The sequence below is a fragment of the Silurus meridionalis genome, chromosome 3 (assembly GCF_014805685.1).
Source record: "Silurus meridionalis isolate SWU-2019-XX chromosome 3, ASM1480568v1, whole genome shotgun sequence".
Taxonomy (NCBI): Eukaryota; Metazoa; Chordata; class Actinopteri; order Siluriformes; family Siluridae; genus Silurus; species Silurus meridionalis.
In genome coordinates, this window is record NC_060886.1 from 3,051,505 (window position 1) to 3,071,013 (window position 19,509).

Consider the following 19,509-nt stretch of genomic DNA (forward strand, 5'->3'; position numbering starts at 1 on the left):
GAAGGGGGGGGAATCTCCACAAGCACACTCCAGAATCTGGTGGAACATCTTCCCAGAAGAGTGGAAATCATTACAACATCAAATGGGGACTCAATGTGGGAAAGGATGTTCAAAAGGTAGAATACATCTACCAGTCTTTTGGTCAGGTGTCCACAAACTTATGCCCTTATAGTGTATAATCAGGTGTTTCTGATTCCTTCTAAAGAGAAGGAACCTGAAGAACCATTAAGTCTTGAACTCCTTTCATTTAAACACATTATATTCACATTTACAGCGTGTAGCAGCAGCTAACAATGACCTCATTCATAAAACTGACTAGTTGAGGGTCTTGTTTAGGGGCCCAGCAGGGGGCATCTTGATGAGCCTGGGATTTGAACTCATGATCTTCTGACCAGAAGTCCAACACCTTAACAACTGAGCTAGGCGATCAATTTAGAAGTGCCCATGATCCTCTCAGAACCGCTGAAGGTACCTTCAGCTGGGGGTAGAGCAGCCGGATCATGGAGAGGTTGAGAGCGTTGAGGGCTTTGGGTCTGTTCAGGGTGATCACTCCAGCGTTCCCCACTTTCTCCATCAGAACCTCTGAGCTCGACATACTGCTCATCTAATATTACACACACACACACACACACACACACACACACACACACACACACACACACACACACACACACACGAGAAAAAAAAGTAATTTTTATTACCAACGCCTCCAAGACTATTGGTGCCCTTCATAAAAATCTGTAAAATTATATTTCAAGTTTATTAGTCATTGATATTCATATCATCCGATACATTATATGGCCATAAGTTTGTGGACACCTGACCATAAGATTGCTATGTGCTTCTTTTTAAAGATCCCATCCCACTTTTAGTCTCAACTCTTCAAGGAGTTTACTCCATGTCATGCTGGAACAGGTTTGGGTCTCCTACTTCAAATAAAGGAAAAATTTCATGCTCCGGCATCCCGAGAAAAAAAAAAAAATACATACAAAAAGAAAAGAAAAACGCATTCTATACAACTGTGTAAATGGAGAAGTCAGGTGTCCCAGTACTTTTGGTCAAATATTGCAGTTAGTCTGATGGTTATGAATCTAATTACCGTATTTTCCGGACTATAAGCCGCTACTTTTTTCCCACGTTTTGAACTCCGCGGCTTAAACAACGAAGCGGCTAATTTATGGATTTTTCCGTTGTTTTTCCCAGTTTCACAAACTTCAATCCAAAACACTGAGCCCCATAACATTAAACCAATGAAATTGCGGAACGGGTTTAAGGTGAACCAATGAAATTCTTTATATTAAATCAGATGCGCTCCCACTGAATCGGGCCGCACCACATCATAAATATGGATGATGTTCCTCTGACGTTTGACCTGCCGCTCACTCGGACTGTCTAAAGGAAATGCGAATCATTCATCACGCTGAAAACAACCGGGCATGAAAAAACACATTTCACCTGTGTTCTGAGCTTCACGGCATCGGGAGAAAAGCTTCACCGATGGTGATTTTTAAACGCACGACGATGCCAAAAGATAAACTCCCGAGAGAAATAGTTGTGAAAGGAAGGAGGAAGACAGTAAACAATGACTTTCTTGGTAGGCTACTGTTTAGATACAAGCCGTGTAACAGACACACTATCTTTCATTAAGAAACTTCAAATTCAGTGGGTGCGGCTTATAGTCCAGAAATTACGGTATATAGTTTAAGGATTAAATCATTCACTACCCAATTTCATGAAGGGTGTCAATACTTTTAATTTCCCTCTAAAACCCTCTGATATATAAGATTTTTTGGGTGCTTTTGTTGTGCTGTTGTTTCTCACCATATGCGCTCGTATCCTCTGCAGTCGGTAAACTGATCTCAGGCTAAAATCAAACCAGAAAAAAAAAGGGGTTCATAAATAATGTAATAAATGAAATAAAGAAGCACTTTGTTCATTTTTTTAGGAATGAGAAACATGAAGTACAATAAAGTGGATCAGACTGATACAATTAAAGATAAATACTTTATAATGGATTATTTTAATATATATAATTATTATTATTTTTATTATTAATATTACTATTATTTATTTATTTTTTGCATGTTTTTCAGTATATTAATACTGAATACATCCAATCTATGAAAGAACATGTTAGGGATTCTGTAGTAAATATAACAGTGTTAAATAACCAGAATGTGTTTATAATTTTCGTCTAAAGTAGCTCCATGTAGATTTGATGCCAGTTTGGAGAACTCATAACGTTCTCTCATCAGATTTACGAGATGGATAAAAAAAAAACCCTGAAATGGTTTTCAGCCTTGTCAAGAGTTCATTTGTGACATTTCTTGTTTTCTTAATGTGCTTCAGACCATCAGTTGTCTTGTGCGGAGGACAGAGTGAGTACAGATTAAATACAAATCCATATTATGGCAAGAAACAGTTGAGTCATCATTAGTTTAAGAAATGAAGGTCAGACAATCAGTAAAATCTTTAAATGTAGTTTCAAAAGACATCAAACGCAATAATAAAACAGGCTCATAAGAAGCAAAGAAAAAACAAGAGCTACCTCTGCTGCAGAAGATAAGGTTATTAGAATGACCAGTCTCAGAACTATTGGCTTACATAAATGCTTCAAATGATAGATATATTTTGGCATCCACGGTTTAACTGAGGAGACAGTGTCCTTCAGAAGAACAACAAGCAGAAGAGATTTGCTAAGGCCAAAAAACACAAGGAACGGACATTAAAATCAGAGGAAATATCCAATTTCTGATTTACGGTTCGAACCCGTTTGTCCGTTAGTAGAGAAGGTGAACGGACGTGTGTGGTTCCCACTGTGAAACATGGAAGAAGAGGCGTGATGGTGTGTGGAGGTGCTTTGCTGGTGACACTTTCAATGCTTTAAATCAAAATAACAAGGACATCATTAGTGTTCCAACAAGACAGGTCCAAGAAGGAGGGTGATGGAGTGCTGCTTCAGGAGCCTCCACAATCACCTGATCTGAATCCAGCATGAGTTGGACCAAAGAGTGAAGGAAAAGCAGCAAACAAGCACTCAACACTTCTGAGAAATGGAGCTACTTGGAAAATATAGAAAATATTCTTGGCTTTTGTTGACTACATAATTCCATGTGTATTCTTTAATATGTCTTACACAATACTGAAAATGATAATAAATAATAAAGAAAATCTCCTGAAGGAGAAAGTGTGTGTGTGTGTGTGTGTGTGTGTGTGTGTGTGTGTGTGTGTTTCAGTATTGACATATAAACAGACATTAAAATATGTACACATTAAAGATGAAATAATAACTTCTCTCACCCCAACACCGGCTTCAGAACCGCTAGAAACATCTCTGTCTGTGATGAAGAACTCTCTCAGAGCTCTGCTTTACCGGCTCCACTGCAGCTAATAACCACTGACTTTACATGGAGAGAAAATTTTGCTAACAGGCAAATCTCAAATAACAACCTTACACCCTAGTGTAGTCTCCCTACAGAGGGCGGAAACACACCAGAACAAGCCAAGTGCACTATTTGGAAAACCAGAGCAGTATTTGAGACTCAACCAATAAACAGTAGGCGGTGGTACCGTAGAAGAAGAAAGAGCGGTACTACAGTGACACCTAGAGGACATAAGGGGTAGTGTCCGGGTTTTGGTGCGTGGATGAAAATAAAACTCTTAAAATGTAAACAAACACATACAAATACATAAATAAACAAAATGCAGTCATCAAAAGGACCTACATAAATTATTGTTTTTAACTGGTTTCACGTGTTTATTGCTGTATTATCATTTATTTATTTGTTTGTTTGTTTGGTTGGTTGGTTACTTATTTTCACTCCAAGTTTTTTTTGGATCTTAATTGTTTTTTTGATTAATTGTTCAAATTGATTAATTTGTTGGATGCTTAATTAGTTGATTCAAAAATCTTTGATTGCTTGATTAAGTGATTAATTAATATTCTGTTGATTGATTGAGCGTGAGAAGGCATTTTCTAAATGACTTCTCACGCTCAATCAATCAACAGAATATATAACAGAATATAATATATAACAGAATATAATATATATAAAAGAAAAGCTAGATTTTGACTTCACACCAAAAACTGAATTTATATTTATAAATAAATTCACTTTCAGTTTACAAACTCAAAGTGAAATATTTATAAATATAAATTCAGTTTTTGGTGTGGAGTCAAAATCTAGCTTTTCTTTTTACACTTTTTACATATTTGTTTGCTTTACACTGAGATCGGATATTGTAGAAAATTCTGATTCGTGATCGGATATTGTATAAAAATGTATGTATAAATGATCTAAAATAAATAAAAATTATAGTAGATGAAAATGTTAAATTGATAGAAATAAAATAGCCAGACAAAATGTAAAATAATAATAATGAAGTTTAATTGTGTATTTTTTATTGCTCTATATGTTTCTCTGTACGGGTTTATATAAATTAATAATTAATACCAATTACATAAAATATAATAATTGATTAATAGATTAATTAGTTAATTGATTCATTGATTTAAATCCAATTTGTAAAAAAAAAGAAAAGAAAAAGACCACGGCGTTGCTAAGCAACAAGAAGACGCGACTTCCTTTGTTCAGGAAGTGTTACTAAGCGGTTGCCAGGCAATGTCGGACGCGTTCCGGTGTACCCGGAAGTGCGTGGCGCTGAAAGCAATGGCGGAGCGCAGGGAGGATTCCGCTCTCTCGTCCTGGTTCTCTGCAGCTTTCCGCTGTTTCGTTGCCGTGCTGCTCTGCTCCGTCTGCCCCCATGGGTCCGGTGTCTCCGGGTCCGAGAGCGACCCGTTTTGGGCCGGAAGTTCCGGTTTGTCGGAGACGGCGGCGGCGGCGCGAGACGTGCGGTAGGTAGAAGAGGCGTTTTGCCCCGCAATGACGTCACGGGGGGGGCATTATTATTATTATTATTATTATTATTATTATTATTATTATTATTATATACTAAACATATTATATATACTTACTGTGGCCAAAAGTATTGGGACACCCGACTTTTCCACCCACATGTGGCTCTTCACCAAACTTGGAAACTTCACTTGAACTAGGAGACCCAAAACCTTTTCCAGCAGGACACAAAGTGCACAAAGCTCCATGAAGATCTGCTTTACATGGGTTGGAGAAGGTGTGAAAGATCTCCTGCTATAGAGCTTGGACGCTGACTGCTCCTGTAGTTGTGACTCCACTCATCTAGTGAGAGATCTACAAGATGGTGTGGAAGCGTTCCACGCTGCTCGGTTCGAGCGAACAGATCTTGTACTAAAGCACCGCTCTGTTACTCTGTTTAGTAAGAGACGAGGCATGTCGCACAGAATGGCATTGTGGGTAATGTAGTACGTCACTAATCACAGTGTTTTTTTTCCCATCCCGTGTTCTACTGAGCAGATACCTGCTGTACGACGTGAACCCTCCTGAGGGCTTTAACCTGCGGCGGGACGTGTACATCCGCATGGCCTCCCTGGTGAAGACGCTGAGGCAGCGGGGCGACTGGGTGCTGGTTCTGCCCCCGTGGGGTCGCCTGTACCACTGGCAGAGTCCCGACATGCACCAGGTGCAGATCCCGTGGGGCGAGTTCTTCAGCATCTCCAGCCTGCAGGCCAACATTCCTGTCATCGAGTACGAAGAGTTCATTGCAGGTAAAGACTGAGAGCATGGACAATCACGGTCACGGGTATCACTACTGCCTTGTTCATGCGTGTGTGTGTGTGTGTGTGGGGACTCCAGAGTCAGGCGGGCCCTTTATCAATCAGGTGCTGGTCCTGCAGAACTATGCAGAAGGCTGGAAAGAGGGAGCGTGGGAAGAGAAGGTGGATGAGCGACCCTGCATCGAACGCCTCCTGTATGATAAAGACAAGCAAGGATACTACAGGTATAGGAGTGTGTGTGTGTGTGTGTGTGTGAGTGTGAGAGAGAGAGAGAGAGAGAGAGAGAGAGAGAGATTATATCAGCACTATAGTATAATATAATGTTTACATTTATGGCATTTGGCAGAGACATTTATCTCACACACACACACACACACACACACACACACACACACACACACATCAGTGGATCTTAAATCCACTGCTAACATCTAATCGTATCATCCAATCTAACAGCTAATCCTAAATCCACTGCTAATGTCCGATCTTGCATCATAGTTTACATCCAGTCTAACATCCATTCCTAATATCCGATCTAGCATCAGACTTTACATCCAGTCTAACATTCAATCTAATATCCGATCTTAAAATCTAACATCCAGTCTTCTCCAAGGAAATATAAATGGAGGTCTTTAATAACTAATACAACTAAAGAAAAAACAACCAAATAAAAATGTTATAAAAACTAAAGAATTCATGAAGAGCAGTTTTTACAATAAAAACAAGAATAAGATAAAATAAAAACAGAAAGTGTGTGTGTGTGTGTGTGTGTGTGTGTGTGTGTTTGCCTGGTTTCTTTTAGAGGCTGGTTCTGGGGTTATGAGGAGACTCGAGCTCTCAATGTGACCTGTGTGTCTGCTCAGGGACACGCCTCCGTTCTAGCACCGTACCTGCTGGAGAACCTCACAGCTACGTGAGTCACGTTACAAATCCAGTCTCTGTTTCAGGCATAAACCCCTGAGTGTGACGTGATGCAGTGACGCAGTGACGCTTCCTGCTTACAGAAAGATATCAGGAGACTTTTCAACCTCGAGTCAGAAACTTCATCTGAAATCTGAGCTCGTTCTGTTGGTCAGAAGAGTGTTTCCAGTGCACACTATTAAATCTAACGTCAACGCAAATGATTAGTTGGAACAAGATATAACCAGTCAGGAAGATATATGGCCAAAAGTCTGTGGACACCTGATAGCTCATAAGATTGGTATGGGCTTCATTTTGAACATCCTTTTCCACATTGAGTCCCCATCTGCTGCTGTTATCCGCTGCCCTCTACTGGTAAGATGTAGAATATTTGCCAATCATTCGGCCACAAGGGTTCAGTCAGTGTTTAGATTAATCCCGAAGGTGTTCAGTAAAGCTCTATAGTAGATCTTAAACTCCAACCATATATATTAGAGATTCACCAATTCGCAAAAAATCGTGAACATATGCGCGTCAGTAAAAACCGATTTATTTCTATTTAATTATTCGATGTTTTTTACTTTTCTTATTTAGAAAGTGACCAATAATTTGTGACTAATATTTAATATGTAGATCGATTTCTCGTCGCTAAACCGTTTCTCGAGCGCGTTCTCTCAGCACCGCCGCCGCTACGTGAACACGACGCGTCGCAACACTACGGAGACCGAGACGCGTCCTGAGACTCACATAGAATACAGATTAACATGGCAGAGGTAGAGCTGTGACTTCCTGCACACACAACAGGAAAAGAACGTCTGGTTTTATTCCATCTTTTTTTTTTGCACTACAAATACAAAGGCGTGTTTGTGAAAAGGGCCATGCGTTAGAACTCAAAAGGCATTTAAGTGAATTGATGAATTGCAGATCGTCGTGTATTTTGTCCATTGTATCGTAATGCATTGAATAGCAGTGCGTTGAATTAAATAGAAATCGGCGCATCGTAATTGAGGTGAACGGTATCACATCGCTGCTTCACATGTATTGTACCATTGGCTATGATGAGACGTGAATCACATCGACCTCAGTTATGGATATGCACATCCTGAACGTGTGTATACCTTTGGGTTAGATTGCTGCTAAGCATCATTCATCCACTGATTAGCCGTAACGATAACTTCTAGGTAACAAGTTTAAAAATAGCTTCCGGTTGCTAGGATACACAGTTGTGTTTGCAGCCAGGTTGTGTGTAAACCTCCCAGATTTAGATCTCATTGATTCATGATTTGTGTGTGTGCGTGTGCGTGTGTGTGTGTGTGTGTGTGTGTGTGTGTTTAGCTCAGTGATGTTAGACAGAGCCGAAACGGTCCTTCATGATCATTACGCAGGAAAGGATTACTGGAACGTGAGTACAATTACAACCTTGACATCACTTCTTCTGGATGTGTGCTGTCTGAACCCTTGGTATACCACAGCGTTGCTGTGTGTGTGTGTGTGTGTGTGTGTGTGTGTGTGTGTGTGTGTGTGTGTGTGTCTTAGACCCGGCGCAGTATGGTGTTTGCCAAACACCTGCGTGTCCTTGGAGACCAATTTAGAGCACAATACCTCAACTCCACTGACAAGCTGGACCACACACCTTACAACGAGGACTGGACACGCATGAAGGTGAACCTCACACACACACACACACACACACACACACACACACATACACACACACCGTGTGATTTATCATAGTAATGTAACAACATTTCTGTATCTAATGCAGCTGGTTTAATACATAATCCGTGTGTGTGTGTGTGTGTGTGTGTGTGTGTGTGAGACAGGCCAAGTTGGGCAGCGCTAAAGGAGGCCCATACCTGGGCGCGCACCTGCGCAGGAAGGACTTTATCTGGGGTCATCGTGAGGACGTACCGAGCCTGAAAGGGGCCGTGAAGAAAATCCGAAGCCTCATGAAGAAACACAAGTTGGAGAAAGTGTTCATAGCTTCTGATGCTGATGAGGAAGGTAACGTCCAGCAGGGGGCGATGAAGCGTTTCTCAGATCAGAAATGAAATTCTCAAAACGACTTGTTCAACCTCCACATCACGTCGTCACTCGTGCACATTATAAAAGCGATTCTTGTTGCTTTGATCAACGCTTTTGTACGTCCATTTAACAGATTGTGTACGACTGTCTGCTGTTTCCTACATTATCAGTTGTTCAAAATATAGTGCAGTCAACGACCAATAATTCACGGCTCGGAAACCTCGTGGGTTCTGCAAGTTGCGGATTATCAGTGACAGATGAATTCACTATAAATTGTTTTGTAAATGTCCAGCACAGGCATATTGGATCTTTTTGGATAAATACTTATTCACAAGTCTGTGTGTGTGTGTGTTTGTGTGTTTGTGTGTTTGTGTGTGTGTGTGTGTGTGTGTGTGTGTGTGTGTGTGTTTCAGAGATGTTGAAGCTGAAGAAGCTGCTGCCTGAGATGGTGAGATACGAGCCGAGTCGAGACGAGCTGAAGCTGCTGAAAGACGGAGGAGTCGCCATTATAGACCAGTGGATCTGCGCACATGCCCGGTCTAACACTCCTCCTTCTGTCTTCTTCCTTCGTTTTTTTTTTCTTCTTCTTCTTCTTCTTTCTTCCAATCTGTTCATCTGGCTTGGCTGTCTTTTTATTTTTTATATTTATTATTTATTCTCTTAATTTTTTTGTTTTTCTGCACTTCATCCATCCATCCATCTTATCTCTCTCCTTTATACTCGTCTTTTAAACTCTGTCCTTTCTTCCTTTTTTTTTAACCATTTCTTTTTTTCTGTTTTTCCCCCCTCATTACTCCTGTCATGAATCGTTAAACGTGTGAAAGGCGTGAGCGTGTTTGAGAAACACTCGTGACCATTAGCACACGTTTCTGTGTTGCGTAAGTGAAAAGGTCACGTCTTTTTTGCGCGGAACTGAAAAAACCTGTCCCTCTGAACATCCACTACAGGCTTCAGAAGAAAAGAAAAATCCTATTTACCCCGTGGCTGCTTTGTGGCTCGGTGCGTGGGCCGAGTTTCACTTACACGCACACACACACACACACACACACACACACACACACACACACACACACACACACACACACACAATCTGTCATCCCTCAAGAATGATCTGGAACAAAATATCTAGTAAAGTATTATAACATAAAAGATCACCTTTAAAGGAGTGCAAAAGTTTGTGCCCCCTTAGGGAAAAGAAAGCAGACGGGATTATCATTCATTGTGGCCAAAAGTATTCGGACACCCCCCGTGGTTTTTCCCGTCAGGACGTCTTTGGATGTATGGAGCATGAAATCTTTCCCTTCACTCGAACTAAGAGACCCAAACCTGTTCAAGCATGATGATGCCCCTGTGCACAAAGCCGGCTCCATGAAGATCTGCTCTACATGGGTTGGAGTGGAAGATCTCCTGCTTTAGAGCTCCAACCCTATTGGACATCTTTTGAATGGATTGGACTGCTGAATGCAACCCAGGACTACATCATGAGAACAAATCTCCACAAAATCGAGTGGAACATTAGAGAAGAAGAGTGGAGGTGAATTTAACAGTAAATAGAGACTAAATATGTGATTTTCAAAAGAAGCCCGTACCAATCTTATGGTCAGGTGTCCACAAACTTTTGGCCATATAGTTTAAGCAAGCGAGTAAACTAGAATAGGTAGGAGCTTTTTAAACCTCTCTGATCTTCTCTAATCCCCTTTTTAACATTTTCTATGCCAGTTTGGGGAAAACCACATACAGCTGGAAAAGTCGTGTGTCCAAACACTTTTGGCCTTTCCGTGTGTACGTGCAGTGATGAGTCATGGAGTAACGTCTGACTAACGACGACGTCTTTCTCCTTCCTCAGGTACTTCATCGGAACCTCGGTCTCAACCTTCTCCTTCCGCATCCACGAGGAGAGAGAGATTCTGGGTTTTGACCCTAAAACCACCTACAACCGTTTCTGCGGTGACGAGGAGAACAAGTGTGAACAGCCGACACACTGGAAAATTATCTACTGACGCTCTACAAAACCACAAAGAACTCACAGAGCTCAGAGATTACAGACAGATGAGTAAGATTAGAGTGAGATTACAGACAGATGAGTGAGATTACAGACGGATGAGTGAGATTACAGACGGATGAGTGAGATTAGAGTGAGATTACAGACAGATGAGTAAGATTAGAGTGAGATTACAGACAGATGAGTGAGATTACAGACGGATGAGTGAGATTACAGACGGATGAGTGAGATTAGAGTGAGATTATAGACAGATGAGTGAGATTAGAGTGAGATTACAGATGGATGAGTGAGATTTCAGACAGATGAGTGAGATTACAGACAGATGAGTGAGATTAGAGTAAGATTACAGATGGATGAGTCAAATTAGAGTGAGATTACAGACAGTTGAGTGAGATTACAGACAGATGAGTGAGATTACAGACAGATGAGTGAGATTAGAGTGAGATTACAGACAGATGAGTGAGATTAGAGTGAGATTACAGATGGATGAGTGAGATTACAGACGGATGAGTGAGATTTCAGACAGATGAGTGAGATTACAGACAGATGAGTGAGATTAGAGTGAGATTACAGATGGATGAGTCAGATTAGAGTGAGATTACAGACAGGAGCACGAGTGCCGCTGCAGTGTTCTCTCTACCGTTCAGAAAAAGCCAGAATTAATGGCACCCTTCATAATCATAAGCACAGATGAACATGTTGCACTGAGTGATATTTGGAGTACACACACACACACACACACACACACACACACACACACACACGACCAGAATGTACACTTTCATTCATACACAATCGAGTTTTACAGCTGTGTTTACTGCCTTTTTCTGTTTTATTGTATTTGTACATCATCAACAAGCAACTTCACAGAAATAAACAGATTCAGAATATTTATTTTACATCCACAAATTCATGTGATTGCAGTGACGAAGAAAAACACCCAGAGACACCATGAACTTTCAAGATCTATCTATCTATCTATCTATCTATCTATCTATCTATCTATCTATCTATCTATCTATCTATCTATCTATCTATCTATCTATCTTGTCTCTAAATCTTATCTGTCTGTCTTGTATATCGTCTCTCTCTCTCTCTCTCACTCTCTCTCTCTCTCACTCTCTCTCTCTAATCCTACATGGCTGCCTCTGCCAGGAGGTTCTGACTCAGCCATAGTTACAGGTAATGACTGAAAGAATACATTTTCAGACCAAAGAACTCTAATATTTATGGTTTCACCTATTAGGAAGTTTATCCAAGAAAGGAAACTTTCTGTTTTACCTCTAATTTTATTTATGTATTTTTTTATGAGATCTAGTTATTGAAAATCCTGAGGTGGAAATTATTAAGTGGTATTACAGTTTTTTCTCAGTTGTTTTGGAGCGTTTCTCAGATCAGAAATGAAATTTCTCAAATCTACTTGTTCAACCTCCACATCATGTCGTCACTCGTGCTCATCATAAGAACATTTCTTGTTGTTTTGATCAAATTGTGAACGCTTTTGTACATCATTTAATGGATTGTGTACGAGTGTCTGCTGTTTCCTACAATATCAGTTGTTTATGTTCATGTTGATCAAAATATATTCTACTGGTTTCACCTGAATAGTTTTAACCCCCAAAACATCTCAGCATCAGTTCACTGTATGTAAAATGGTTAAACCAGTCGTCATCATCTGTTATCTAAAATCTATATTAAACTGTTTATTGTAAATGTGTTGAATTGATGAATTGTGCAGATGAATCTTAAACGTCACTAATGAAGGCGAGTGAACGACATCAGATCAACCAATAATCAACCAGTTCTCTAAAACAGGTCAAAGGTCAATCTGGTGAAGCTTCAGTTGGAGAGTGAATACAGACAAAACACAGAATTATACATTCTGAAAACAGATGAACTAAGAAACAAACAAACACTAATACAGTACAGTAAAAGTGTGAATCCTGTCTGGTCTCTTACAATTAATATAAATAAATTTTACAATCAAATAAATGAATTTGTGCTGAAATTTATAGATGCCAAACAGAAGGAAGTCAAATTATATGCATTATCAGTCACTGTGATCCAAACCATAGTTTATATCAAGAAACACTGAAACTGTGCAGCGTCACACTGATAACATGACTAAACATTTTGATGATTTTGTTTGTGAACAATTACAAAGAGACTTTTCATTCTGATGGGAATGAGATGCTCACTGACACAAATATCTACTTTTGAGAGATGAACAGAGGATTTAGAGAAAAGTACAGACTTTTGCAAGAAATCCAATGTTTTGTGCTGTTTGTACACATTGTTATGAGAAAATACACTGACTGGTTTGCAAATATCAAGAATAATTAAAAAAAACGCTCCAAAGCAGCTGAGAAAAACTGTAATTGTGAGTACCGTAATTTCCGGACTATTAAGCGCACCCATGTATAAGCCTGTGTCTACACTGAAACTAATAAACTTTACACAGGCTTTAACGAAAGACAGTGTCTGTTACACGGTGTAACGGGTGAAATATGCTGTGTCTCTTTTAGGAGCATAGCGGTATTTTGGGAATAGCCTGCCGCTGCATTTTCCGGTATTACTGCATGTGTGCAAGACTGAGGAATATGTCCTTATTATTTTCTGATGCTCATTTCTAAGTTTCTTTGACTAACCCGTAACGCTGTTGCCAAAGAATAATAAAAAAGCACGAGTTTTGGAAACCTGTCTGTGCTTATATGATTTCTGTTGCAGCTGGAGTTAGCGAGCTCTCCCTTCACCCAGACTCAACGCGTTACAACGGCTTGTATCTAAACAGTAGCCGACCAAGAAAGTCATTGTTCACTGTCTTCCTCCTTCCTTTCACAACTATTTCTCTCAGGAGTTTATCTTTTGGCATCGTCGTGCGTTTAAAAAAAACTTTTTTTCTCCTGATGCCGTGCAGCTCAGAACACAGGTGAGGTGCATTTTTGTCGTTACCGTTCGGAAATTTTATTGGTCTAATGTTATGTTGCTCAGTTTTTTTTGGCTTGTGAAGTTTGTGAAACCGGAAAAAACCCAGGAAAAATCCATATATTAGCCGCTTCGTTGTTTAAGCTGCATGGTTCAAAACATGGGAAAAAAGTAGCGGCTTACAGTCCGGAAAATACGGTAACTTTCATTTGAATAATTTTTCTTTCATGGTCATTTGGAGTGTGCCAATAATTCTGAAGTCGACTCAGATCAAAAACAAAAAAACTTTAGGACCTGTGCTTTATTTAGGAACTTTCCCACACGTTTCATGTGTTTATTGTCGTTTCCTGTATCAATGAAAAACTTTTAATCGTGTGTGAAAGTTTAAACGTAGACTGAACATCCAGAACGTTCTCCGCGCCGCTTCTCGACGATGAAGGTGATTTTCCATCGAGGAGCAAAACGTGTGCAGTACTTTTGTGGAAAGAGTTTGTTTCTTTTACCATTTGAGAGATGGTTTTATCCAAAACGACTTGACTTACACTGAGGAGATAAGGGGCCTTGCTCAAGGGCCCAGCAGTGGCAGCCTGGTGGAGGTGGGATTTGAACTCACAACCTTCTGATAACATTCTATAATGTGATATTGCATCTTTAGGTCTGAACTGAAGTGTACTCCAGATTTGAAGTGTGTGATGAAATGCTCATTTTAAATTTCCAAATACATGTAACACACACGCACACGCACACACACACACACACACACACACACACACACACACACACACACACAGGTTATTGTGTGTTCTCGGAATCGTGTGCCTGTATTCCTATTACACATTTTAATTACACATTTAAGTGCTAGGTGTGTCAAATGAAACATCCTGAAACGGGGCACGAGTTGACCTCGGTAACTTTTACTGTTCACAAAGACGCAGAAAATTATATATAAATCTTTATTTCTTGAACTGTTTTCTCCAAACCTTTAATGTTCCCACCATACTGATAGAGAGGATATACAATGCCTGTCAAAAGCGTAGAAACGTCTTTTACGGCTTTTAAACTTCATTATGTCATTTGGCAGACACCCTTATGCTGCCTTATGACAGTTATCTCATTAATGCAACTAATAAGCTATGGGGTTGGGGCCTTGCTCAGGGGCCCAGGAGTGGCAGTTCGGTATGACTGGGATTTGAACTCGACATTTTGGGGGGTCAAAGTTTAATGCTTTAAACTGACACCCAGACTGACACATATATGCAACAAACTCGGTGAAAAAGCAAAAACAAACAAGAATGTAACAGTGACTGAGTGGAAAAAAGTTCAATGGAGTTCAAATTTAACATTTTTGTCTCTAAAGGAAGAACCTGAACAGTCACACATTGGGGTGGAAGCACAATATTTTGGAGATATATTCTGGAAAGTGAAATAAACCAACATGGCAACCAATGTATACTTCAACACCATGCAGTTCCGTCTGGACCGACTCGTACGTCTGAGTTCTGTAAGTGTTATTTACAGAGTAGACAGACGTCTGGAGTGATATCACTCATGGAGCGGCCTGCCCAGTCACCGCACCGAAATCCTACTGAACTGCACTGAGATGAAGTGGATCAAATCTTCAACTAGTGAAGAACATCTATAGAAGGTTTTACAAGAAGTAAAGAAGTATTTTCGCTGAACGCTCGGAGAAAGAAAGTGTCAGGATGCCGAGAGCGTGTAAAACTGTTCTTCATGCTAAGAGAAGATTTTTAAATGGAAATTGTGCTCCTTCAGAAAATGTTCATTCATGTCTCACACTCACACACACACACACACACACACACACACACACACACACACACACACACACACACAGGTTATTGTGTGTTCTCGGAATCGTGTGCCTGTATTCCTATTACACATTTTAATTACACATTTAAGTGCTAGGTGTGTCAAATGAAACATCCTGAAACGGGGCACGAGTTGACCTCGGTAACTTTTACTGTTCACAAAGACGCAGAAAATTATATATAAATCTTTATTTCTTGAACTGTTTTCTCCAAACCTTTAATGTTCCCACCATACTGATAGAGAGGATATACAATGCCTGTCAAAAGCGTAGAAACGTCTTTTACGGCTTTTAAACTTCATTATGTCATTTGGCAGACACCCTTATGCTGCCTTATGACAGTTATCTCATTAATGCAACTAATAAGCTATGGGGTTGGGGGCCTTGCTCAGGGGCCCAGGAGTGGCAGTTCGGTATGACTGGGATTTGAACTCGACATTTTGGGGGGTCAAAGTTTAATGCTTTAAACTGACACCCAGACTGACACATATATGCAACAAACTCGGTGAAAAAGCAAAAACAAACAAGAATGTAACAGTGACTGAGTGGAAAAAAGTTCAATGGAGTTCAAATTTAACATTTTTGTCTCTAAAGGAAGAACCTGAACAGTCACACATTGGGGTGGAAGCACAATATTTTGGAGATATATTCTGGAAAGTGAAATAAACCAACATGGCAACCAATGTATACTTCAACACCATGCAGTTCCGTCTGGACCGACTCGTACGTCTGAGTTCTGTAAGTGTTATTTACAGAGTAGACAGACGTCTGGAGTGATATCACTCATGGAGCGGCCTGCCCAGTCACCGCACCGAAATCCTACTGAACTGCACTGAGATGAAGTGGATCAAATCTTCAACTAGTGAAGAACATCTATAGAAGGTTTTACAAGAAGTAAAGAAGTATTTTCGCTGAACGCCGGAGAAAGAAAGTGTCAGGATGCCGAGGCGTGTAAAACTGTTCTTCATGCTAAGAGAAGATTTTTAAATGGAAATTGTGCTCCTTCAGAAAATGTTCATTCATGTCTCACACACACACACACACACACACACACACACACACACACATATATATATATATATATATATATATATATATATATATATATATATATATATATACAGTATCTAAAAATGTGAGCACACCCCTCAGATTGTGTGTGTGTGTGTGTGTGTGTGTGTGTGTGTGTGTGTGTGTGAGAATGTGTGTGTCTTGTTCTGTGCATGTACAAAAATTTTCATTATGAAATATGTTTAAGGCATCCACATTGTGTGTGTGTGTGTGTGTGTGTGTGTGTGTGTGTGTGTGTGTGTGTGTGTGTGTGTGTGTGTGTGCGCTGTTGTTGATGGTCTTTCACCCGGATCCTTAGCCTGGTTCTTCTATAAACACAAGGGCGTAACCTTTACTCAGAAAAACTAATTTTATATAACCAGAAAAAAAAAATTACTCAACCTTTGCAGAAATTGCATATTTTTTGATAACAGTGTTTTCTGACCTCACAAACCCTTTTTTTCCCTATGGTTACTTTGCAGTAGGTTCATGATAAAAAGGCTGAAGGTGCTGTGTGTTTGCGTTTCCCGGGCCAAGTCGTGATTCAGATCGGGTTACAGATATGTGTGGGTGAAAATGAAGCTTTTTTTTATAGGTGTATAAAAGACTCATTGGTACATTTTAATCTGAGCCTTTATTCAGTTGGCTGACTTGCTGAACACTTTTTCAGCGCTGTGTGATGTGGGTCATTACATTGTGTGTGTACTGAAAGATAATACATCGTGCAGAATCGAATGGCTCAACAGAGCTGCTCAAAAAGCAAACTTACTGCGCTATGGGTTTGCCGACAAATTGTCCTCAAACATTGGGGAAAAAAATCATTAAATAAATATATATAAAATATATAATATAATATTTTATATATATATATATATATATATATATATATATATATATATATATATATATATATATATATATATATATATTAGTATATAATTTTCTTGAATTGTTAATTATCCTAGACCTTGGTTCTTCAACCGAGGGTTAAACATGGGTAAAAACATCAAAATATTTAATTTAAACGTTATAATTATTACATCAAAGTTCTAATAAACTTAAAGCTGATGTTCATGTAACTGTTAATACTATGTAACACCTGATAGTAAAAAGAATATGAAATGAAACTGCAAATTATCACATTTAAAGTCAACTGTAAACAACTTAATAGATTGTAAAATTGCAAAAATATGTTTGCTACGATGCATAAATCTTTTTAAAAGATTCAAAAATATATAAAAATATGCAAAAAATGATGTATATACAGCAACAACAACAATATGTAACTAGTGTAATATGATTGGTTTCTATTAATATCAGTGGCTGTGTTTGACACATTTTGTATCGGGGGTCCCTGACCTGAAAAACATTGAAGGCCCCTGTCCTAGACTATATATATATATATATATATATATATATATATATATTCTCACAACAGAACATAGAATGTATTGTACTGAGGAAAAAACATTTAAAGGTCATTTTGAATGGCTGCAAGAAATCTCACAAAACTTGGGAGTGGACAACAAAAGTCTGGAAATTAGTGTGTTATTAAAATTAAACAGTTAAAGTAACATTTTGCAAGTAATGAGGTTAATTGCTAACAGGTCAGTAAGATGTTTGGGTATAAATAGTGTAGAGCCTCTCAGAACTAAAGATGGGCAGAACAATCTGTAGAAGACTTCGTCTACAAATTGTGGAACATTTTCAGAATAATGTTCTTCAACATAAAATTGCAAAACAGTTGTATATCTTATCATTTACAGTACATAATATCAAAAATAATAATATCATCATAACATCAAAAGTTTCATAGAATCTAAAGAAAAGCACAGTGGATGAGGGTAAAAATCAATATTGGAAAATAAATATTAAATGTGATCTTCAGGCCCTTAGGAGACTCTGCATTAAAAAGGGTACTAATTCTGTAATGAAAATCATGGCATGGGCTTATTAACATCTTTAGAAATCATTGTCTGTAAACACAGTTTGCCATGTCATCCACAAACGCAGGTTAAATCTATATTATGCAAAAAAGTAGTCATGTGTGAACATGATCCAGAAATGCCACCATTCCCTATATTTTAAAGCTCCCTTAAAATGTACTGATACAAAGTGGAAAACTGTTCTGTGTTCAAAAGAATCAAAATTGTATTTTTGTTTTGGAAACCATGTAAACCACATCCTCCAGACTAAAGAGTAGAGGGACCATCTGTTGTAATTAAACAAATGAGTTCGGACTAAATAAAACACTATGGTTTTAATATTTTTAGTTATGGTAGGGGAGTACATTAGTGCCTGAGGAATGGGCAACTTGCACAATTGGAAAGGCTCCATCAATACTGAACACTATATATAGGTTTTAGAACAACAAATGCTTCCATCCAGAGAACTGTTGCAGCAATCATATTCGGTGTTTTCTATGTTCTATAGTTAATGAAATATGGATTTATGAGATTGCAAATAACTGCAATCGGTTTTACATACATATATATAGTATATTGTATTGTAATTTTATATTATCGTAAATTGATCTATCATTTTATTTTAGATACATTTTTTGTTGTTTGAGATTTTGGCAGCATTTTTCTAGAACTGTGTCCTAAACTGTAAATCAAACAGAGTGATGAATTAGTTCGGTGAAAAAGATTTAATCTCAATTATAAATAATTTGACTTCTGTAATAGGGCCTAAATAGCCCTTTGTGCCTGTTATCATTAACGATTCAACTAATCAAATGAATCAAAATCCAAATAAAAAAAATTCTGAGATTTGCTTGAAAAACAACATACTGTGAGTCTTAACTTCATGGTTAAAAAATTAACTTCAGGAAAAAAAGTAAAGTCAATGCCGTTTAAGATGTTTGACAGCATTTTAAAAATGTTTTCGTTACATTTTATCACAAAAGGGTTTTAAATATGAGTGGGATGAACTATGGGAAATATGAAAATGACGTAGAACACAAAGGCTGAAAAGGTATGTATGGAATGTTTAATAGGTGTATATTTTATGTGTGTGTTTGTTTGGTTTTATATATATATATATATATATATATATATATATATATATATATATATATATATAAATGCAAAACTTGAGCTCATAAGTACGGTATATTTTATTTGT

At 38.6% G+C, this 19,509-nt stretch overlaps 2 protein-coding genes across 2 annotated transcripts in view; one reads left to right on the forward strand and one right to left on the reverse strand.

Moving 5' to 3' along the window:
• Positions 1 to 3,430, reverse strand: part of hibch (3-hydroxyisobutyryl-CoA hydrolase) — a 48,619-nt gene extending 45,189 nt beyond the window's left edge. The window contains exons 1-3 of the mRNA XM_046845272.1: positions 3,301 to 3,430; positions 1,822 to 1,864; positions 473 to 604 (exon numbers count right to left, since the gene is read on the reverse strand). Coding sequence (XP_046701228.1) covers positions 473 to 604; positions 1,822 to 1,864; positions 3,301 to 3,332 — 207 coding nt within the window. The 5' untranslated portion in view covers positions 3,333 to 3,430. The remainder of the gene's footprint in view (positions 1 to 472; positions 605 to 1,821; positions 1,865 to 3,300) is intronic.
• A 969-nt stretch (positions 3,431 to 4,399) lies between these two features.
• On the forward strand, positions 4,400 to 11,470 carry pofut2 (protein O-fucosyltransferase 2). The gene is made up of 9 exons (XM_046845901.1): positions 4,400 to 4,855; positions 5,394 to 5,644; positions 5,733 to 5,877; positions 6,456 to 6,566; positions 7,889 to 7,955; positions 8,090 to 8,215; positions 8,377 to 8,557; positions 8,992 to 9,115; positions 10,425 to 11,470. The coding sequence occupies exons 1-9, from the start codon at positions 4,623 to 4,625 to the stop codon at positions 10,576 to 10,578; spliced, it is 1,392 nt and encodes a 463-aa protein (XP_046701857.1). The 5' UTR covers positions 4,400 to 4,622; the 3' UTR covers positions 10,579 to 11,470.
• Positions 11,471 to 19,509: the final 8,039 nt, after the last annotated feature.

Bases quoted from the DNA above. Each gene is read 5' to 3' on its own strand.
- pofut2 (XM_046845901.1), top strand. From the start codon at position 4,623: ATGTCGGACGCGTTCCGGTGTACCCGGAAGTGCGTGGCGCTGAAAGCA. The intron at 5,645-5,732 runs GTAAAGACTGAG...TGGGGACTCCAG, and splicing joins GTACGAAGAGTTCATTGCAG to AGTCAGGCGGGCCCTTTATC. The intron at 6,567-7,888 runs GTGAGTCACGTT...GTGTGTGTTTAG, and splicing joins CTGGAGAACCTCACAGCTAC to CTCAGTGATGTTAGACAGAG.